Genomic DNA, 24,163 nt, shown 5'->3' on the forward strand with positions numbered 1-24,163 from the left:
AACAAGGAAGCAAGGAAGGAAGGAAGGAAGGAAGGAAGGAAGGAAGCAAGCAAGCAAGCAAGCAAGCAAGGAAGGAAGCAAGCAAGCAAGGAAGGAAGGAAAGAAACAAGGAAGGAAGCAAGCAAGGAAGGAAGGAAGCAAGGAAGGAAGGAAGGAAGGAAGGGAAAGAATGTAAAGAGGCCTGAGAAGACATAAACTGATGCAGAGTAAAGAAAGCAAAAACAGGAAAACTATAACTCAATGACTATAACAATGTAAACAAGAATAATAAAAACACAGAAACTAAATGCTAATACTATATCATCATAATAACAGAATACACTACATATTGCTGGATTTTGTTCAACTGCTCCTTAAAAAAATTCTGTTATAAAACAGCATATTATCAAAGGATTCTGATCAATTAAGTTCCCTCAGCTGTATTTTGAAAGTATAGAATGAGCAAGCAACAAAAATAGTGAAATATTTCAAACTTGATTGTATTTACACCTGGTAAAGGGTGAAATCTTGAGTAGTTCACACTCTGAGCTGCCTATTCAGAGACTTTAAAGGGTTAGTTTTAGATAAGTGAGTCAATTTCCAACTTGTAAATGATGTATAAAAAACAAACAAAAAGTTTTATACTCCATTGCTCCTTTAGGAAGTGTGTTTCCTCCATCAAGTGGATCAGCAACACCTCTCATTCTTTAAAAACTAAATGAGCCATCTCTGCAGACATATTCACTAAATGAATTAGACATCTCTGGAAGTTGAGAAGAAAGCTAGCTATTAAGAACTCTGCTCTTGAAATTCTTTCCCTTGTGCTTCTTGGGATAGAGGGAGTAGGGAAGGGAAACTGGGTAAGGAGAGATTTCCTCTTCACCCCATTCTCATCCAGCATGGAACCTTTCAGTGGAGTCCAAGAGGAGATATGTCTCCTAAGAGAGATTCAATTACAGAAGGTGCAACTGCAGACTACAATGAGAAGCCCAGGGAAGCAAGCCAGCAAAGATACTGTGTTCAGCAGGGAGCAGCTAGAACTTGCCAAGAAGACATTCAGAGCCTTAGGGTCCTAAGGATTGTAAGTCACCCTCACTGCCTGGGTCTCCTAGGTGTACCTCTCTACTAAGGGCTCCGTCTTACCACTGACACTGTGTATGTTTGTGAAGTGTGCTCTGGGTTTATGGGAGGAATGTTTTATAGCTGGTATTTTTACTATGCCATTTCAATAAATGCCTTGCTTTAAGCCAATTACATCATCTGACTGATGTAAACCCATTGGTGGGGGTTTATGAGTTACACCTAGGGGAGGGATGCCCCAAGGACACTGTAAGTATCCGCTGGAGAGGAGTTGGGCAGTCCAGAGAGCGCATCGTGGTAACAAGGGTTGGGTTGCAGAGGAGAGAGTATACTAAAAAATGAAAGGGGTGTAAGAATAAAACATCAACAAAAGAGAAAAAAAGTTATTAGCTTGACTCACAAGTCCTGATCCAGGGAAACAGTCTCAGTAATACTCAGACCACATACGGAATACTGTGTTCTGTTACTGGAACTACATTTAAGAGAAGGACTAACAAACTACAATGTATACAAAGAAGAGTAACTAGTAACACCAATGATTTGGAAATCGTACTGAAAGAAGAAACTGTGGTGTTTAGAGAAGGAAAGACTTAAAATAGTGTCTTCAAATATATAAAAAAGCTACAAGAAAAAAACTAAGCTAAGTAGTACAGAGAATAGAGCAACAGGCATGGAGTCAGGAGGATCTGGGTTCAACTCTATTCTTGGATACTTCCTAGCTGAGTGACCCTGGGCAAGTCACTTAACCTCAGTTGCCTAGCCTTTACTGCTCTTCTGCATTAGAACTGATATGATGGAAGGTAAGGGTTCAAAACAAATTAAAAAATATTTTTTTAAACCCTTAACTTCTGTGTATTGTCTCATAGGTGGAAGAGTGTTAAGGGTAGGCAATGGGGGTCAAGTGACTTGCCCAGGATCACACAGCTGGGAAGTGTCTGAGGCCGGATTTGAACCCAGGACCTCCCGTCTCTAGGCCTAACTCTCAATCCACTGAGCTACCCAGCTGCCCCTCAAAAAAATATTTTTGTATGTATCTCCAAAGGACAAAATTAAGACCAATGAGTACAATGCAGTACAGAAAAGGAAAATTTTAGCTTAATGTTAGAAAGAACTTTTACACTCAAAATTTGAGCCTTATAATAATGAAACTTTTATGAAATAAGGAACTAGTCTAGTCATCACTGAAAATGTGATGGGAGAAGATGAAAGACCATGCCAGAGTGGTAGGAGGGAATTCAGGAGGAAAGTCAGACTAGATGGTTGCTAAATTGCATTCCAAATGGAAAATTCTCTGGCTACACCTCAAGAATGGAACTAATGATAACTCCCATATGAATTGTCTATGGAGTAGATTTTTATCTACTTTGCTTGTCGAATTGAATTATTCTTCACAGAGCCAGGAGCTTTCAAGTCTCTAAAGGGCCATATGTACCTGTTTAAGAATCCATAAAGGGAGAGGAAAACTGCTCCTAAATATGCATTTGTTCATGTGAATTGGAGGAATTGTTAGCCTGAGGTAATAGAAAGAGCACTAGGTTGAGAATAAGGACTCTTACTTGGCTAATTACATAAGCCTGAACAAGCCTTGCTGGGCCTGTTTTCTCATCTGTCAAGTGAAACAATTGAAAACTATGATCTTTTAAAAGTCCCTTCTTCTTCCAGTTCTAATATTGAGAAAGTCTGTTACTCCCAGGTCTCCTTTACTTTAAATTCCCTTTTTAAGAGGGTATTTAATAATACAAGACCAGATAAATGTTGCTAAAATAGTACCCCAAAAATAAGGCAAATATAGTTTTTTAAAAAAAACAACAACTAGCAAAGAAATTTTCAACATTGGAACTGCTTTTAATTTGGACAGGCATAGGTATCTGTGTGAGTAAGAAAATAGTCCATTTAAATTCATTTCATGGTGGGTGGTTTTAAAAACAGTGATAAATTTGATGATCATATTTTAGAGCTGTTCTGAAAAAAATATATAAAGATCCTCCATAAACAATACACTGGGAGTGGCTATAATATGTATTTCCCTTTAAGTTCAATAGATATGAAAATGTCATTTCTTTTCCTGTTCAAAAATATTGATTTTAGTAGAAACACTGTAATCAACAGTAAAATGAATTATATACAGAATATATATATACATATATTCTATATACAGAAATATACATGCACATAGATGGAGTAGCTATTAAATTATACGCCTCTTAATAATACCTAATTCATTTTTAATCATTGAACAAAAAGTCTCTGGTAATGCTCCTTTTCTATGAGCTCCTTAGAAAATTATTTTTCCATTTCTAGAGGGAGTCTTGCAGAAGCAAACGCAGTCTCCTTTGTTCTTCTTTCTTGGGTAATGACCATTTCTTCTTTAGGTACTGGATTTCAATAACTCCAGATGTTTTGGCCAATGCCAGACTAAGGAATCTGTTTGTCTTTTCGGGATCACCCAAGACTGTTGCCGTGATGAGCCTAGAATGAAAAAGCATTTATTTGTAGCCATATCAATTATGAGGAGACACACAACAAACCTTGTTTCTTTTTTCATTTCCCATGATACCTTTCAGCCCTCCAAACCAAGGAGAAAAATGGAAAATTAAAACAAAAGTTGGTATTCATGTTCAAGCAAGTAAGAAAGAATGCTCTATGGCCTACTCTCAGACCAACAGAAGTCCCAGAAATAGAGTAAATCACTAATACAAGCATTTATCTTATTATTATCTAATTTATCTTATTTATTTATTTATCACATCTACTATGTTCTGGGCACTATGGTAGGTACTAGAGCTACACAGGTAAAAATGAAACAGTCCCTGGCCTTCATAGATTTTATTAGTCTATTGAGGAAATAATATGCATACAAAATGAATACAAGGTCATCTGGGGAGTATGGACACTAGCATAGGGAAGAATCAGGAAAAGTCATTATTATTTACAAGTAGGGCCTGAGGAAACAAGATCCAAAGGGGTTCTGATGAGAAAGGAGAACATGGGGACAGCCAGTGCAAAGGAAAATGAACAGGAAATGGAATATATTCTGTGTGAGAAACAACAAGAGAGGGGTTTGGCAGCATGAAAGGGAAATGTGTAAAAAGTTAGAAAGGTGAGTTGGGGCTAGGTTGTGAAGGGCTTTAAACCTAAAGGAGTTTCTATTGGACTCTAGAGGCGATAGGGAGCTACTATAGTTTAATGAACAGGAGTTACATAGTTAGACATGTATGTTAGGGAAATTGTTTTGGCAGCAGTGTAGAAGATGGACTGAAGCAGGGGCAGCTCAAGACAGACTGACCAGTCAGGACAGGATCAGTGTAAGAAGTGCTACATTCTGTTGCCTGCCCAGAAGGAGTTTTGTGCTGGGTCCTGAGAGTCTTCTTGGATTCCCAGGCTTCTGGGAAATGGAAACAATTTGGCTATAAGCCATTGTGGAACCATCCCAGGAGCTTGAAGCCATTAATTCATCCATCCAATAATTTAGTCAAGTGTTTATTGAAATGATTATATTGGGGAGATACAAAGATCTCCAATCCTATATTTTCTAGCTGCCTGATAGACATCTCCATCTGGCTGTCCTATTAAGGATTCAAATTTAATGTGCCCTAAACAGCAATTCAGCTCCACCACCAATAATAAATGAACATTCATCTCATTCACACTTCTATAATTCTGCTGGGAGTACCACTACCCTTCTAGATTCAGAATGCAAGAGTAGAATACTGAATCTGGAATCAAAAAACCTGAGTCCAAATACCCACCACCTGTGACCCTGGGCAGGTCATTCACCTTTGGGCCTTGTTTTCCTCATCTGTAAAATAAAGCTCAAAATCTATGCTGCTTTGATCCTATGGTTCTTCATCTCTTGTCCCCAGACATATTATCCAATCACAGATACTAAATCCAGTTGATTCCATTTCCACAGTGTCTCTCCCGGTCACTACTATGATTCATGGGTCATGATTTTTTACTTTGACTATTGTCATGGCTTCCTAACTGATTTTCCTAATTCCAGTCTCTCCTCTCTCGAACTCATCCTCTCTCATCCATCCAACTGCCAAAGTTTCATCCTAAGATAAATAAGGTCTGACCAAATCATTCCCCTCCTCAAATACACTCAGTGTGGGTCCCTGTGTGATAAAATAACACAATGAGATAAAGCACAATCTGAGATAAAACACAATCTCCTTATCATGACATTCAGAATTCTCCATAAGCATTCTTCTAATGGACTTTCCCAACACATTACTCCACTTCACACAATACTCTTTCTCAGTCTCTTTTACTGAATCTTCATCAAAATTAAGGCTGCTAACCATATTCCACAGGGTCCTGTACTGGATTCTCTTCTCTCTCTGAATTACTTTGCTTGGTGATCTCAACAGCATCCTGGGATTCGACTATCATATTTGTGATGATGATTCTCAAATCCACTTAGCCATCCTTAAACTCTCTGCTGTCCTTCAGTCTCAAATCTCCAACTGCCTCCCATTGGACAATCTTGCACTTCATGTCATCTTGATGTCTTAAACCCAATATGTCCAAAACTGAGCTCATTATCCTTTCTCCCAAAGACTCCCCACCTTTACCAAACCTCTATTACTTCTGAAAGCACCACTGTCCTACCAGCTTCGCAGACTTCCAACCTAGCTGTCATGCTCAATTCCTCTCATATCCAATCTACTGCCAAAGCCTGTCAACTTTACCTTTGCAACATCTCTCAAATCAGAGAAGCAACCTTTTCTGATACTAACAACCCCCTGGTGGAGGCTCCCATCTCTCCTCATGCCTAGACTACTGCAATAGCCTGCTGGTCAATCTGCCTGCCTCAAGTCTCCCTCTACTTTAGGCCATCCTACAATCACCCATTCAAAGTAATTATCTAAAGCATAGGTCCAAATACGTCACTTCTCTATGAACAAACTCCAGTGGCTTCCTAACCTCTCTAGGTTCGAATATAAAATCCTCTTTATGACATTCAATGTCATTCAAAACTAGTACCTCCCTACACACACCTCAATCTTTCCAGTCTTCTTATGTATACCTCACCCTCACTCCATGCTGTGTGTCCTTTAATCTGGGGACTCCAAGCACTGTCACTGGCTGTCCCTTATGTCTGGAGTGCTCTCCATTCTCATATCTGCTTCATGGATTTCTTGGCTTCCTTAAGTACCAGCAAAAATCCCACCCACTAAAGGAAACTTTCCCCAATCCCTCTTAATTCTAGTGCCTTCCTTCTGATGATTATTTCCTGTTTATCTTATATATGGTTCTTTGTATGTGGTTGTTTGGATGTTGTCTCCCCCAATAAATTGTAAACTTACAAGGGCAGGAAATGTCTTCTACCTCCTTTGGTTTTGGCAGCACTTTGCCTTGTGCCAGGAGCTAAATAAATATTTATTGACTGAGGCAGTTAGGTGGCATAGTAGACAGAGAACTGGGCCTGGAGTCAGGAAGACCAAAGTTCAAATTGAGCCCAAGAAACTTATTAGCTGTTTGATTTTGGTCAAGTCACTTGACTTCTATTTGCCTTAGTTTCCTTACCTGTAAAATGAAGACAAATAGATGGGTAATAATAACTCCCCAGGGTTTTTGTGAAGATCAAATGAGATAATATTTGTAAAGTGCTTGTAAGTGCCTGACACGTGTAAGCTACTATTTTGTTGACTGACAGACTCTAAATTCCTTCCAAATTGGATTGCTCTCCATTCCCCTCCATTTCTTGCCTCTGTTCACAAGTACAAATTGTGTCAGGCATAGACGCCCCTTATTGCCTCTGCTTTTCAGAATTCCTACTGCTTCCTTTCATAAGTTCATAGACTTGGAGCTGAAGGGACCTTGGAAGTCCACTTCCCTGATTCTACACATCAGGATAGTTAAGGCCCAAGAGGGGAAGCATCTCAGCTAGTAAGTGGCAGAACCATGAATCAACAACATTAATCTGATTCTAAATACAGTCCAAATTTCTTTCCAAATTTACTTGAATTAAAAGTAAGTGATAAGATTTAAAACTAGATAATGCAGGTTTGGACATAGTGCATTACTGCAAAACAAAACCTTTATAGATTTCTCATTTATTCATTTTGCAAGGATAAAAATAGTTTTACAGATAAACTCCATAAGCTACAGACAGTTCTTGCTTTATGTAAATTTGCATTATGCAGATTTGACTCTCTGGCTCCAGGTATCTATATTCCTTCATATTAAAAGCCATCTTTGCATGTAAAATTTCTCACATCTCTTTCTCCTCATTCAGATGATCATATGTCACATACTCTAATTCTTGCCCTTATCATCTCTTCCTGGAATATGATAATAGCCTCCAAACTGGTTTTTCTACTTCCGTTCTGTACCTTCTTCTATCTATTCCCCACATAAATACTATATTAGTATCTCTAAGACATAGTGACCCATGCCACTACCCTACTAAACATTTTTAATGACTCCTCTTTCCTCTAGGAACTTCCAACTCTATACAATCTGGCTCCAACTTGCATTTCCAGACATTTCACATTAATTCCTTAATCTATTCCATGTTCTAGCCCAAACTTACCTTTTCTTTAATTTGACATTCCATCTCCTATTTCTAGGCTTTATTATTATACCTTACATGCACTACCTCTTCCCTTCTGCCTTTCAATATTCAGGATTTCCTTAGGACTTGCTTAGGGAACCCCTTCCTCTAGGAATCTCTTCCCTACTTTCTTCATAAGGTGCTTTTTTCATCTTTTAATTATCTTGTATTTCCTTATTTGTGTACATGTTGTGATGCTATTCCAGCCTCATTAGAATATAAAAACTTTGAGAAGGCAAAGACCATTTTGTTTTTGTCTCTGACAAAGTTTAAAGCCCAGGAAACAGCTTTGCACAAAGAACACACTAAGTTAAATTTGTTGGAATTAATTGTATTGTAGTGCAGAGTACATGCAGGACAGTAATAAAAGATTAGCAGGAAAAGGTAAATTGGAATCAGAAGGTGAAGAAATCTGAAATCTAGATGAAGGAATATGTCCTGAAAGCAGTGAAGGGCCACTGATATAAAGATAAACATAGTAAGACATTCATATAAACCTCACTGATTTGATGACTCTCGGGAATTTCATGCCTATGCTGTATTCTTAGTGATGAGTGTGAGTAAGGTAAAGGGTATAAATGAGTTAAAAGGAAAGAAACCAAGGTTATATAATATAGTGACAGAGCAAAAGTATTATTTAACAATGACAAGCTATTTGAGATAGAAGGGTCCTTTTAAAGGTCAAATTGTCAACCATTCTAAATAAGTCATGTATAATTGTTTCTCTATTTTTAAAGACCACAGAAAGAAATATTCCCCTGCTTCCACCATTAATTTGTTCCATTATCAAATTTTGAGAAGAGTAAGAGTTCTTTCCTAAGCCTGAACTAAATCTCTTCAATTTAAGCTGTGTTTCTCTTGTTCCGTTCTCATTGAAGCTGGAATTGTTATCTGGAATATTCTATACAATATTGCTTCTTATAACTGAGCATTTGTTATTATTACCAATCTTCCCTGAAAAGAAAAATGTGTAATGAAAGATATGGAATTAGCAGTTAATAAAGACTAATCACTACTGCTAAAAACAGAACCAAGAGAACATCAACAACTATTGACCCATAGACTTGTTTTCCCATCTATGTAAATTTTTCTTTTAAACCCTTGTACTTCAGTGTATTGTCTCATAGGTGGAAGATTGGTAAGGGTGAGCAATGGGGGTCAAGTGACTTGCCCAGGGTCACACAGCTGGGAAGTGTCTGAGGCCGGGTTTGAACCTAGGACCTCCTGTCTCTAGGCCTGACTCTCACTCCACTGAGCTACCCAGCTGCCCCTATGTAAATTTTTAAGAGAATAATTTACACAAAAAAAATCCTTCTAATTTGTGTCTTCAACTTCATAAATTTATTCTATACCTGAATGACATACAGTACTGCCAAATAAGTATATGCTCAGTTATTTCTGCTTGAATTTTTTTGTTTGAATAGGATCCCAGAAGTCAAAGTCAAAGTCAAACTGAAAAGTTCTGAGGCACTAGGATGGAATCTTTTCCCACTACTAGGGAATTAAGGGAGGGAATAAAGAATCTTCTTCTGATGATGATGCATCAGAGACTAGAGTGGAAGGGAGAATGGAGTCCCCTTTCTTCTGCAGATTAGCAGAAAGAAGGATGGAGGATTTCTTTTCTAGAAAGTAGCAAGATGGAAGGAAAGGGTGAAAATGATCTTCCACAGTTGGAATTCTGTATTCATTTCCTGATAGGAAAAAAATGGAAACATATTATTATCTAACTATATTAAATAGTTTGTACTGGCTAGCTGGGAACCTAGCAACATCTTTTATGTTGTTTCTATAGGAAAATACAGCCTAGTTTCCAAACCATTTATAGTAGGGCCCCTATATCCACGGGGATGTATTCCAAGACCCATCACTGATGGCTGAAATGAGGATATAAGAGAACATCTGCCAACCCCTACATATATGTGTTCTCTCTTTCCACTTCTGCCCTTCAGCTTGGTGTTCTACAGCTTACCCACCACCACCAAATAAAATCTTTAAAAAGTGAACTTTGAAGGTGGATTTCTGCAGCAACAGGGGCAGATTTCCAGCACTTCAGGCTGACTTCAAGTAACTAAGACCATGGAAAGAGAAATCGTGGATAAGGGAGCTTACTGTACTCACAAAAAATTAAACTCTTGGGAAATTTATAAATTAAGGAGTAAGTATACACATAATGCTCACTTTTGTGTATCATATTCTAGACTCAAGTCTTCATTTTCCATAAGTTAGAAGTACTAAAGCCATAATAGATTCAGTTTCAACTTTTCAAATCTCCAGTATTATTTAACATTTTAAGACACTTTTAGATATTTTTCTTTTGTCTGTTTCTTCTTTCCTTTACAAATTAAAACCAAGTATGCCATTTTTAGCAGTATGTCATTTAGTCATGGATTAAGTTTATGAAGTTGGCAAAATGGGTAGGGAACACAAAGAGTTTATCTTTTTCTATGTATAGGATACTGGGGGTGGGGAGGGAAGTTTTTGCATTTAACTGGAAATGATTAAAATACTCACCACATTTCTAACCTCATTTTCTCATTCCATCCCTAACAATGTGCTTTAAGTTTCTTCTGAAACAACCATTTGTGCCCATATGGCCTGCCAGAAATGGCAAAAGGTTTGAGAAGTCTCCTTAGCCATCTGTCACATCTTAAACATATACCCTAGAAAGGCAGCAGGTCTCTATCTTTAAGGTCATTCAGGTACCCCTCAGCAGGGAGACACCAGCCATGAGTATTCAACTCTCCATCTGTTGACCCTTACTTGATAATCATCATCACCACTTGTAAATGCTAATCTACATTCCTTGGATACATAGCATTTTCTTTCTTTCAGAGTTTCCTTATTCTATCCTTCCCTTTATGGAAAAAGCCTCACAAATCAGTGGCTCAATTCCAAGTGTTCAAGAATCATTCCTGCCTTTGTTTTGTCAGTTTTCCTACCCTTCAGTCTGGTACAACTCAGGATTCCCCTGTATGTCCTCAGATTCTTTTTTAATCTGTTTTTACCTTGAATCCCTTTGTCCATTTTACAAGGGAAATTGTTGAGGTTAAGTTGCATTTAAAACATCACAAAGTAAGGCACATAAATGAAACAATGAATACACTAAAGCTTTCTGTAAGAATACTTATAAAACGTGGCCATAACTTGCAAATAGAATATGCAGAAAAGTTTATTGTGTTCCTACTCCTAAATCCAATACCCACTAAACCATAGAATAATGAATGTTTATATAAATTCCTCAAAAACTGAAATTTATGTTCTTAACCTTATTTTTCTCTCAGATGCACTGACATCAACTAGCCTCAAGCTTACTTTTATTCTTAGAATATTAAGTATGTCTAATATCAAAATAACCTGGAATTTAACCAACTATGAACAATAGTTAATTTTTAAAAGAGAAGGAGGGACTTAGTGGATGTGATCTAAATACAGGAAGCCCTTCAGAATCCACAAAATTTTGATGTGGCCTCATAATTTCATTGAAATTTGAAGTTGAAATTGAAAAAGAAAAGGAAAAATAATGGGATCATAGGCTGGCCATCACAGATCTCATGCAAAGAAATGCTTCTGATAATCCATTACGAATTATGTCAGACTTACTTATCTGGAGCGATGAATTGTTTAGCTACAGGTCCCAAATCATTTTCTAATAGGTCCCATATGTAAATGTTGGATATGTCATCCTGAACCAAAAACACAGCAGGTCTTGTCTGTGTCCACTTTAAGGCAAGAATTGCCTGCCCCTTCGTACTGTTATTCCACTGACAAATTGGATACTCAGAAGTTAGCTGATGTAGTCTAATGCTTCCATCTGAACAGCCAGCCTATAAGATGGAAAGGAAAAAGTAAATAACTAGACTAACTAAAAACATACAAATCACAAAAATGACACTATTGGAAAAGGTGTGATAAATTGCACAATTAAAATAGATGTTAATTGCTAATAAAAGTTGAAGTTTTAGCTATTATTATATAGGCTATCAAAGTTGCTTTTAGAATAGCCAACTATTTTTAAAATATCATACATTGGTTCTACCCATTTGCCACATGAGACCCAAATTAAAATCTCCACAGAAGCAAAATCCATTAATTTAGCAACCCTCAGAGCCCCAAACCAACAGCCTAAACTGAGGAATTATGATTCCTTTTGGCTAATATAACATGAATCAAAAGCCCCTTAAAAAATGTCTGAATGATTTCATTCATTTTATTTCAAATCCTTTCCAAAGGGAAAAATATATAATGGCTAAAACAAAATTTGCACATATATCTATATTTAGAAAACAAGAGGCAAAATTTTGGAAAACCTAAGCTATTGTGTACTGTCAACATTTTAAAATTCAACAAAAATTGTTTCATCATTATAACCTCAGATAATTTAAGCAGATCTATTATCTCATGTATCACTTCCTTAACAGCTATGGAAAGTGTTTTGACACCAATAAAGTTTTCATATTATCTACACAAATTGCTCTTATTAGTATTTTTAGTAAGTTGTTTTCTTTTAATTAAAGCTTTTGCAGAATATGGCTTGCCACATGCACAGTTAGGTAGTATGAATGAAATTAAGCAACTTCTTCAAGCAAAAGAGAAAAAATGGCTCTTAATTTTTTCTTACTGATCCTAGATTGTTCTACCACAATAATAATAAATTCTGAATTTAACTAAAAAGATAACAATATTGTAATAAAAAATTCATATTCTTGATTAGAAAAAGTTAAACAGGAACACAATAAATATTATAGAACTATCAATATGATTACCATTTATTCTCCTTGAATATATAATCCTTAATTCTCTAAAACAGTGATTTCCAAAGTGGGCCTTACCGCCCCCTGGTGGGTGCTGCAGTGATCCAGAGGGGTGGTGATAGCCACAGGTACATTTATCTTTCCTAGTAATAGCTATTAAAATTTTTTAAAAATTAATTTCCAGGGGGCTAAGTAATATTTTTTTCTGGAAAGGGGGCAGTAGGCCAAAAAAGTATGGGAACCACTGCTCTAAAATATCATTTGCTGTTCTGAGGAAGGAGCACTGAACAAAGGCCTTATTTAATGAGGAACTTATTTGTTTTATCTCCAAAGACAAAAAATATTACTAAAAGAACAATGCACTATTTAGGATGATTATAAATTCATGTTAGGATTAAGAAAGGACCTGGTCATTCAAACTGTATATTCCTTAGTACAAGCTCCTTGTAATTGAGTAGCAAAATTGGGGGAAAGGATTATAATTGAGTGAACGGGGAGTGCAAGAAAAGCATAAATTGCTATTTGTTTCAATTCAATAAGCTATTTTAAACTACAAATTTAAGACACTACAAGTAATGAAAAGCTAAAGGATAAGGGGATAATCAAAAGGTAATTTCATGGGGGCAGTTTACCACTCTTCTGCCTCAGAACCAATATACAATATTGATTCTAAGATGGAATGTAAGGGTGTTTTAAAGAGAGGCAATTTTACTGTTTTGCAAGAGATAATCAAAGGAAAATTTCACAGGACAAAACCTTGTACATTTGATTATACGTTAGACTTCTTTATGTTGTACTTCAAAACTACAAGAATCTGTGATTTCATCTGCAGTGCAAAACTCTATTACTCCACCCCTTGGGAGGTGGTTTTTATTGACCAAAAAGAATCTTCTGTAGCTAGCCTTCTGACAATGGGGGCACCCTTTGGTTTGTGCCATGACAATGCACATTCTCTAGACCCTTGGTAACTTGGTAGAGACTGCCAAAGGAACCCCTGGTCACCATAGGCTTCAAGAACTCAGGCCTTCCTCCCTCCCACAATGAAGCACTGACACAGGATCTTCAGCTTAAACTTAGAAGTTAATAACTTTTTTAATCTCACTGTTTTCCTTAGAAATCTAAATTATTAACCTATTTGTTTAAAAAATAGGCAAAATGTTTACAAGTGCAATATTTTTATAGGCAAATCTTTGCAAGTGTCATGCTCCCCAAATGGAATATAAAATCTAGTAGAAATAGTACATTTAAAAAAAAAGAAACTTTCATACCAAAAACATTGGGTCTCCAAATGGTGAAAAATCAATCACGGTAACTTTCACTGGTCTTTCTTCACGTTGCTGGGGTTTGAACAGTTTTGGGGAAACTTTGGAATCATGTCTTGCACCATGACTTATGACACCCTATTAATATGAAGATACTGATGAGAGAGAGCTAAGGTAGACAAATAATAGATCTCTAATGTAGACAGAAATGATTAGGTAAATATATTCCAATTTAATCAAAAACACATCTGTTAGTACCTATTATACATCAGCCACTGTGCTAAATGCTGGCAATTTTTTTTAAAAGTTAAGTAATTCCCAATCTGAAGGACCTTATTATAGAGGGGAAACAACATGCACATATATGAATATATGTAAGATGCACATAATACAGATACAATAATCTTGGTGAAGGGAAAGGCACTAAGAGCTGAAGGGAGAATAGGAAAAGCTTCCTGGAGAAAAGAGTTTAAAATAAGTCTTGAAGTACAGCAGGATTCTGCAAAGTGGGGACAAGGTAGGAGTGAACTCCAAGCATGTCACATGCATGGTCAATGCAGATAGTGTGATTGATGTGGTCAATGTGATAATGTCACAGATGAGAAATAGCCAGGCTAGAAGGCAGTAATGCTTATTATAAAGCTGGAAAGGTAGGCTGGGGCCAAGGTTCAATAGCTTTACATGCCAGAGAAAGGGGTTTCGATTTGATCCTAGTGAGAGAGGCACTGGAGTTTATGGAGTAATTTAGTCAGACCTGCGCTTGGAAAATTGCTCTGGCAGCTGGGAATGATAGATTGGAACAGGGAAAGACCTGAATCAGGGAAATTAATCAGAAGGCTATTGCTTCCTAGTTGTGTGACCCTGGGCAAGTCTCTTATCCCACACTGCCTAGCCCTTATTGCTCTTCTGTCTTGGAACAAATATACAGTATTGATTCTAAGATGGAACATAAGAGTTTTTGTTTTTGTTTTTAAAGGCTATTGAAATAGTGCTGGCAAGAAGTGATGAGGACATAAAACAGGGTAACATTTATGGCCTCCTCTTTTCTTTCTGAAATCTCTCACTTGCTGACCTCAACAGCCCACAAAGGTCATCTACAATCTATATATCCAGCTCTGATCTATTTTGGGAATAGTGAGCACATTAATTTAGTGAGAAAAATAATTTACTAAGTCACACTGAAAATACGAAATGATTTTTAGACACTGTGGGAAAATCCTGGGAAATAAAATGAGTCAGTTATAAAATGAAATCTTAAATATTACTTACCATATCCGTACCAATAACAAAACGATTAGGATCTGAAGGCAAAAACTTCACAGTCAGTGTCTGCATTGTCCCCACATTTGTGTTACTTTTAGAAGAAAAGCTAAGAAAATACCATAGAAAATACCATAGAAAATCAATGTGAATAGATTTTGTCTTTAAAAACCTCAAGGATATGTAAATAGCATTAATATTGCATTAGATACTTGGCATAGGCATTTATTTCAGAGTTAGATAACATAGAGGAAAATCTGTTTATTTTTCTTCATGGAAATTGACTTAATTGCTATAATAGTGGGGAAAGAGTTAAAAAGTTCAGATCTAAGTATAATTATATAATAGGTGACATTTACATATTAACTTGCTACTACCTCAATTTTTCTACATATAAAATGGAAAAATTTCATCTGCCCTCAACATGAGTGTTCTGAGAACAAATGATAAGTAAAAGTGTCAACTTTGACCTTACCAGCTTAGACAGCTCTAAATCCTGTTATGTGGCTTCCTTGTTTAATACATTACAAGAATAGAAGGAGTTTGAAAGGAAGACTAGACTAGCTTTTAACTATATTTTTCTCCTTAAAGATAAAAACTGAAAGGGCACTAGACAAAAGTTAAAATATAGTGTGAAATATGGACAGCATTCTGCATCAGGAAAAATTAGTTGAAATTTCTCTGTAGGAAACATCCACACTTATATGATTCAAACAGGAATAATAACTTCAAAGACGTATTCTTTGGGGGCAGCTAAGTAGCTCAGTGGATTGAGAGTAAGGCCTAGAGACAGGAGGTCCTAGGTTCAAATCCGGCCTCAGACACTTCCCAGCTGTGTGACCCTGGGCAAGTCACTTGACCCCCATTGCCCACCCTTACCACTCTTCCACCTAGGAGCCAATACACAGAAGTTAAGGGTTTAAAAACAACAACAACAACAACAACAACAACAACAACAAAAAAGACATTCTTTGGTGACAACTTAAAAATCCAAATGCAGCCCTTATTTTTTCCTTTTAAAAAACTCAGAAATAGTAAAGCAAAATAATAGCCCAATGTTTTAGATCTATTTCTTTTTTGTCTTTATATTCCCAGCATCTAATGCACTGCCTGGTACATCCTGGGTACCAAATGAATGGTTAATGAATGAATGAATATTAAGAGTTCTAATTCTCCAAAGCCCAAAGAGGAGCTTAGAGTCAAAGTTCCTATCTTATCACTAACTAGAAGAATGATCTCAGTTAAGTCACTTTATACCACTAAGCTTTAGTTTCCTTATCAGTAAAGAAAAAGAGGCTGAACTAGATAAACACTTGTTTTAGAGGCAAAAGACTTGAGGGTTCAAACCCTCCCTCTGAAATTTACTACTGTGTAGCCTGGAGGCAAGTGCTTGCCTGATATGTAGTGCTAGATCTACTACAAATTTATATACTCTAATCTTAACTGGACTTTCAATGCCTCAAGGTAATCATTCTACTCCTCCCTAATCAATTCACTATCCCACAGCCCTTGGCAGCTGTTTCAAGCTTTCTCATACTTTTTTTTAACTTTTAAAATTTTTATTTTTTTCCAATTAGATGTAGAAACAAAAACATTAGTGTTTTTTTTTAATTTTAGGTTCCAAATTTTTTTCCTCCCTCTTTTCCCCTCTCCTTAAGAAGCATTTGGTATAGGTCATACATGGGGAGTCATGAAAAATATATTTCCATATGAGTCATGTTGCAAAAAAAAAAAAAACAAAAAAAAAAGACCAAAAAAAATCCCAAGAAAAAAAAAGTTATAAAAAAGTATATTTCAATCTTCACTCATAGTCCATTCAAATCTTTCTCTTGAAACAAAATAAAATTTTTCATCATGTCCTTCAGAATTGTCTTGGATCTTGTATTCCTAAGAATAGCAGTCATTTACAGTTTATCATACAATATTGCTATTACTATGTACAGTGTTCTCATTTTGCTCACTTCACATTGCATCAGTTCATGTAAGTCTTTCCAGGTTTTTCTGAATCCATACTGTTAATCATTACTTTTGGCATAATAGTATTCCATCACAATAACAGACCACAACTTTTTTAGTCATCCTCCAATTTATTGGGATCCCCTCAATATCTAATTCTTTGGCACCACAAAAATATTTTTTTACAAAGAGAACTTTTTGCTTTTACAAAATAATTTCTTTGGGATACAGACTTAATAGTGGAATTGCTAAGTCAAAAAGTATGCAGATTTATAGACCTTCCGGTTAGAGTTCCAAATTGCTCTCCAAAATTATTGGATTTATAAAATTATTTAATCCCAAAGAATGAGTGGGTCAAAAAATAAATCATAGGAACAATCAATAATTTCATTAGAGACAATAACAATGAAACAACATATAATTTTGGGGAGGCAGTCAAAGCAGTATTTGGGGTAGGGTATGTATGTGTATATAAATAAATTTATAAATTTATATGTGTGGGTATATACACATATATATATGAAAGATTATATATGTATATGTGTGTATAACAACTCCTTCATCAATAAAAGGGTAGATCAATAAAATGGACATGCAACTAAAAAAACTAGAAAATCAACAAATTAAAGCCTCCCTACTTAAACACTAAAATTCAAATCTAAATGCAAAATTTAAAGTAAAAAAAATGAATAAACTAGATGGTTATTTGAAGAAAACAACAACAAAATATATTTGTCATTAGCTAATTTTTGTTTTTAAAAAAGAAAAGAAAACTAAATTCTCAGTCTCAAAAAAAAAGTTAAAAAGGTAAATTTATAATCAATAAAGAAGAAATAAAAGTAATTCTTACAGGCTATCTTCTAACCATATAAATGAAATAGATGAACTCTTACAAAAATATAAATTGCCCATATTAACAAAGCAGAAAATAAAATAGTTAACTAATCATATCTTGGAAAAAAGAAATTTAGCAAGTCACAAATGAGTTCCCAAAGTTAAAAACAAAACAAGACAAAAAACACAACAACAACCGGACCAGAGAATTTATAAGTGCATTCTACCAAAAATTTTAAAAAATAATTAATTCTAATAATATAGATATAAACTGTTCAAAAAAATAGGCAAATGAGATCTTATGGAATTCCTTGTATGACATAATATGGTTTTGCTACCTAAACCAGAGTCAAAATAAAGAAAACTAAAGATCAATTTCTCTGATGAATATTGATTTAAATTTTTTTATAAAATATCAGAAAGGAGAGTACAATAATATATTACAGAGATTACATTCTGACCAGGATGGATTTATAACAAAAAAAAAAAAAAGAGGGCTGGTTCACATTAGGAAAACTAAAACCATAAGTGACCATAACCATATCATAATAAAGCCAGCAAAAATCATAAAATTATTTCAATAGGTGCAAGAAAGACTTCTGACAAAATGGAACCCATTCCTGTTTTTAAAAAACATCATAGGACAAAGTAGTAGATATTAAGCAATATCTATCTAAAATCAAAAGAAAAAATTATCTGTAAGTGGGATAAGTTAGAAGACTTTCTAGTAAAAAAAAAAAAGGAGTAAAACAAGCATGTTCATTATCACCAATAATAATAGTATCTGCAAAATTATGGGATTTTGATCATCATAGAGCTATTTTATGTGGAAAAAATATATCAGTACAATATACATATCATCAAAATTAATTCCTCTTTTCATACTACTAAATTATGCTGCTAGGAAATATATCAAGAAATAGATGTCGCAAGCAAAAAAAATATGATGTTATGAAATTTTCTCAAACTTTCAGTTAAATGAGTATAGCGAAAAAAACATGGAGGAGGAATCTTTCTGGATTAATTCCCAGACTAATCAAAGTTTCATGTAAATATTACATTCTGCTTCCAGAAACTGAATTATTTAAGCAAGATTTAACTTAGAATCATAATATCTAAATAGAGGCTGTATACAGTGGTGTGCTGGATATCAATTTCAGAAGACTTAGATTCAAATCCCTCTACATAAGCCTCAGGCAATTTTCTAAAACTCCTCTACTAGATTATAGAGAAGTTAAAATCTTTACTGGTGGAAGGAGTTCCCAATACTAATAAAAATAACAGATCTTTGATGTACTGACATAGTATATTTAAACAGATATGAAATACAAATCAAATAACAATGTTCTACAAAAATTAAAACATCTCCATCTTAAGGCAAGACTTTTTGCCTTGGGGGTCTGTGAATTTTTTTAATAACTTTCTTTCAATATAATTGATCTTCTTTGCAATCCTACATATTTAAATTTATACACATAAAAAATTTATTCTGATAAGGATTCCAAAGGCTTCACCAAACTGCCAGTGATTCATGATACACACACACACATACACACACACACACACACACACACACACACACACACACACACACACACAAAGTTAAAGATCTTTGGTCTTGGGCAGGGTTGGGAGTGGGAGAATCATTTCCTTATGCATGTATGCTTCCTACCAATGAACAATTTCATAGAACAAAGAGTATAACAGCTGTCAAAGTTCATCATGTATTCACTCCTAAATGTAATGCCTCATTTGTATCTTGCTTCTAAGTGAGGGAAAAAAGCCTAAGAAAAAGTATTATTTTTATCACATTAAATGTGATACAGATGGCTTACCTGTTATTCAACTGAATCGTAGAGCTGTGTACCAATTTTATCTTTCCTCCTGGTATTAAACCTAAAAACAGATAGAACAAAGACAAGTTATCCTATTTGTACAAGTAGTAACTAAAGAACTTGAAATAAAAATAAACTCACTTGGTTAATACTTAAATGTCTTATGTTATGAAATGATGAAGAGTGGAAATCAATATAATTAAAATGCTAACATAGAGCCATACTTACAAGAAGGCTAAAGGACAATTATCAAAGTGATAACTATTAAACATGTAGAATTAATATGTACTTTGTTCTAGAATACTTTGCTGAAATTTCATATTACAAATATATTCATATATGTACATATATAGTGTATTTTCCTGATATGAAATATAAAAAGATGTGTGATGTGATAGCTAAAATTTGATTTTCTAAATAATACTCTTCAGTAAAACATTTTCTGGGGCAATGGAGGAGGCCAGCTCTGTGCTAAAGATATAATACTGGTTGTAGTCTCTTTATTTTTTCCCTAACACTTTGTGCAAAAGTTCTTAATAAATGTTTGTGGAAGAAAATGGAATATGAACTTGGAAATATTAACCAAGGAATTTCCCCCTTCACTGAAAGTACACTTTTCACCTCTATTAAAAAGTTTCTTTTACCAACATTATATGAAGAAATCGTCTACAATGATGATTTTTCCCTATAAAAAGTATTCACTATTATTCATTTAGGGAGAGGTGGAACATGCCTTTATAGAATATTATCCTCTTACCCAAATGAGATTCAATCATACTTCAGATAGTCTATCAGTTCCTAGAGCAACTAAAAGCTACTTTTGTGCTTTTTCATGCCACATCTCTGCCTTAACCTGAATAATTCACCAAAAGTGAAAATTCTTTATGCCTTAATAAAGTTAGTTACTCTGAATCTTGCTATATTGCATTAAATTAAATTAATGGTGAAACATTCCTGAAGTAACACTTGATTGAATATTGAGCTACTAGGGAAATATATCATTACTAAATTCATTATTAAAAATAACATTTAAATGATAAAGGGAGATAAAAGCTATCTACTATTTCACAGAAGTTCAGCCTACAATTGAAAATTTGTTTTGGCAACAATATACCCCACACAGTTGGTCATTTAGCCTGTGTTCCAAGACCTCCAATGAGGGAGAGCCTTTTATCCCAAGTCCATTCCACTTTTGGAGAACTATAACTGTCAGGAAATGTTTCCTCATGTAAAGTCTAAATTTGTGCCTTTGCCACTTTCATGTCTATTACCTCTGATTCTGTTCTCTGAGACCAAACAGAACAGTTCTAATTCATCTTTGCATGATGACAGACTATCAAATCCTTAAAGGTTACTAATACATTCCTCCTATCCAGCCCAAGTCTTCTTTTCTTCCAACCAGACATCCCCATTTCTTCCAGTTGATACTTTTAGAAAGTGAGGCCCTTCTCCACTCTTGTTTCTCCCCCTTAGATTCCCTTTGTCTTAACTATTTACATTCTAAAATATGGGAAATGTGGCACCCATAACTGAATACAACATTCCAGATGTGGTCTGATAAAGGAAACCATGCCATCAGTTCAAGCCTTAGACAAAAGGATTGACAAAATCTCAAAGAAGGCCAACTTGCCCTATTAAAAGGAAACCAACCTGGCTTATATAGAGCTTATATTGCTCCTAACCTATCTTGGGGATCAACTATCACTATATTTGTTCTCCCCTCTCCAGTCCAAAGACCATCCATCCTCTGTGACAGAGAAGACAGAAGCAAAATAAGGTGAGGACTTCTCTCCATCACCAATGATTCTTGCTCTTGTCTCCCCTAAGCACTGACCCAATGCTTCCTTTGGTTCTCTTCCTTTACTCAATATGGCCAACCACAATCCAAAAAATGCTTATTGCTGTCACTAGCTTTCTCTATCATCTTGTTCTACACTTCTGCACTACAGATACCACTTGCTTCTGAACTTCTTGATTTCAGAGGTTAGCAATAATAAAAATACCATCTGTTTCCCTAATGTCTTTAGTTTCCAGACCAAGACTCTGTAATCTTTATCAGTACTTTCTAGATACTTTCTGCAGTGTCTGGCAGAACTAAGTCACTACTATTAAACTACCATTTATTGATAATTAGAAGCTTACATGAAGGAAATAAGATTAAATTAGGAAAGAAAGTACAAGATTTGGGAAAATATGAACTATAGATATTATCCTTTGCTGAAAATACACTTGAATTCTCCAATATTTCCAGTTCATGTTGGAACTTCAGTTCATTAAGTAAAGAACAGGCAAAGAAATGGAAGCCAGATAATACTGATCAAAATTCACTTCTAGCCAAAATAATAACTTTTGGCCTTAGTATGATTTGTTTTACTTTTACTTTCTTGTTTTTAGGCTCCCAGTTAAGACTTTAAATGATTTCAATTTTACTTCATTTAGAATAGTCCAGATTTAATCCATAATCTTTTTTTTGTACAACCCTAGCTTAAACTACTTAGCTTAATTAGATGACTCAAATAAATGGCATTTCACCATGGTGGAAATTTCAGGAAAGGAGAGAAAAAGCTACTTTTGTTCAGAATTTTGCTTTGCAAAATCTCTTATATTTGATCTAACATTTAATAACCTTGACTTTTTGACTACAGAAACTGAAAACAGTAAGCATAATCAAAATTTATTCTAAAATAAAATGTAAATAAAAATAAAGTTCTAATACTCTGACTTTGCAATTAAAAGCAAAGATTCTAGATAATACCCTTTCTTGTTCTCTCCTCAATTAACAGGAAAATGTAGTTTCTTTTTCTAACAAAAAAGTGCTGGGAAAGTATGGATTTCCCTTACCTTGGAAAATACTACTAAATAATGTTTTTACAACTATAGGGATTAATAGGATCTGTTATTGCTCTGTTAACTAAAAAATATATTCATAATAATAACTAGCAATTTATGTAGACCTTTAAATTTTGTGTGGCCCTTTATATATATATAATTTGATCCTTGAGATGAGCATTATTATTAACCTTATTTTAAAAATGAAAAAGCTGAAAAATATTAAATGGCTTGATGTTAGATTTTGGACTCAGTTCTTCCTGGCTCCAAGTCTAGCACTCTACTGCTGTGTAACCCAGATGCCTTATTCTTTGGTCTCATTAGCTTAACAAAAGTATTACTTAATATACTTACAGTAATTCAATATAACATGTTAAAATACTTTTAAACTTTCTAATTAGCTAGCTCAAATGTATTACAATGCTATGTTCCCCTAAAATACATTGTTTAAAGAAACTAAAAATTTGCCATTTCTCTTATAGGATAATTTTTAAGCATTAACCAACATAATTGTTCCTTTTATATTTCGTAATTACCTAGATCACTTTGAGAACCGGCAAAATCCGATTTTGGTAGTTCAACCACAACCTAAAACAAGAAAGTTATCGATCAATAACAATTACAAAACAATCTAAATAAAATTAGACTACACCAATTTGTTTTGGCTGATATTTGACAATGACAAAAACACTGTAGGAAAAAGAATTATTAAACTCAATAGAACATTCTTGAGTTAATGTAAGTAAAGTACTTTGCAAACCTAAAAGTATTGCATAAGTACCAGCTATTATTATTATTACACTTTCTGCCTTATTGCCCTTCATTCTCTACTTTCTCTCCCTCAGTAGGTTCATTCATTTCATGACTTCAAATATCACTTCTATTCAGATGATTCCCTAATCTCTGATTCCAGAGAACTTCCAACTTTAGGATGCATATTTCTAGTTGGAAATGCCAGGGACACCTGGCATAATAACTAAATACCTAAAACAAAATACATCTGATTTCCTCCTTGTTCATCTGCCATATTTTCTTGCTTCTGTTATTAATCTCATTATATTCATTATCACCAAGTTTCAAAACTTCAGAGTTCAGAGAAAGAAATTGTATTAGTATTACTTTCTGAAGGGAACACCCTCCTCCAGGACCACATCCTCGGGTCGTCCTACCTGTGTCCCCGGACTGCTAGCTTTATGTCACATGACTGAACATTACATGAGAGTGCTCTAAACATAAGTCAGGGGGGACAGTGACCTAGGGACACACCCAGAACCAAAGGTTCCTGGTCCGGATCCAAGAGTAAAGGAGAAGATAAAAGAGCGGGGGGCTCCCAGGATTTTTTGCCCTCTCTATTGCCTTGGGCAGTGGCCCCTTGCAGGATGTTGGTTGAGAGTCATGAGGTAGAGTGCCAAGTGGCTAGATTAGAATGAGATTAGAAAAGGCTTAAATCTCCCTCTATCTCTATTCTCTCTATTTCAAGTAAATATTAATAAACTCTATGGAAACTAAGAACCAGAGTTTTTAATGTAGCTTTAACATCACTAATTCATATGACCTTAGACAATCTATTTTGCCTGACAATTTCAGGTATCAATGCTTTAATGTGGCGACAATGTAGTAGCAATAACAGCAATAGAAGGAAGAGGAGGAAGAAGAGGAAAAGAAAGAGGAGGAAGAGTAAATAGTATTTGTCAAGGAAATGCCTAGAATGTTGCATAAAATGTCCTATGTAAACAAAAAGACTTAAAACAACCAATAGAGTTATTATGTTTTCAAGATGAGGGTTTTAGCCGGCCAACACTGGAAGGGGCAAGG

General features: G+C 35.0%; 1 protein-coding gene across 1 annotated transcript in view; it reads right to left on the reverse strand.

Moving 5' to 3' along the window:
• Nucleotides 1-2,899: 2,899 nt before the first annotated feature.
• The window catches only part of DYNC2I1 (dynein 2 intermediate chain 1), a 109,089-nt gene continuing 87,825 nt past the window's right edge, over nt 2,900-24,163 (reverse strand). Inside the window, exons 18-23 of the mRNA XM_044678955.1 lie at nt 22,885-22,936; nt 19,520-19,580; nt 14,904-15,003; nt 13,641-13,772; nt 11,222-11,445; nt 2,900-3,528 (exon numbers count right to left, since the gene is read on the reverse strand). Of these exons, the coding sequence (XP_044534890.1) occupies nt 3,357-3,528; nt 11,222-11,445; nt 13,641-13,772; nt 14,904-15,003; nt 19,520-19,580; nt 22,885-22,936 (741 nt within the window). The 3' untranslated portion in view covers nt 2,900-3,356. The remainder of the gene's footprint in view (nt 3,529-11,221; nt 11,446-13,640; nt 13,773-14,903; nt 15,004-19,519; nt 19,581-22,884; nt 22,937-24,163) is intronic.

This window comes from Gracilinanus agilis, chromosome 5, assembly GCF_016433145.1.
Source record: "Gracilinanus agilis isolate LMUSP501 chromosome 5, AgileGrace, whole genome shotgun sequence".
Lineage (NCBI taxonomy): Eukaryota > Metazoa > Chordata > Mammalia > Didelphimorphia > Didelphidae > Gracilinanus > Gracilinanus agilis.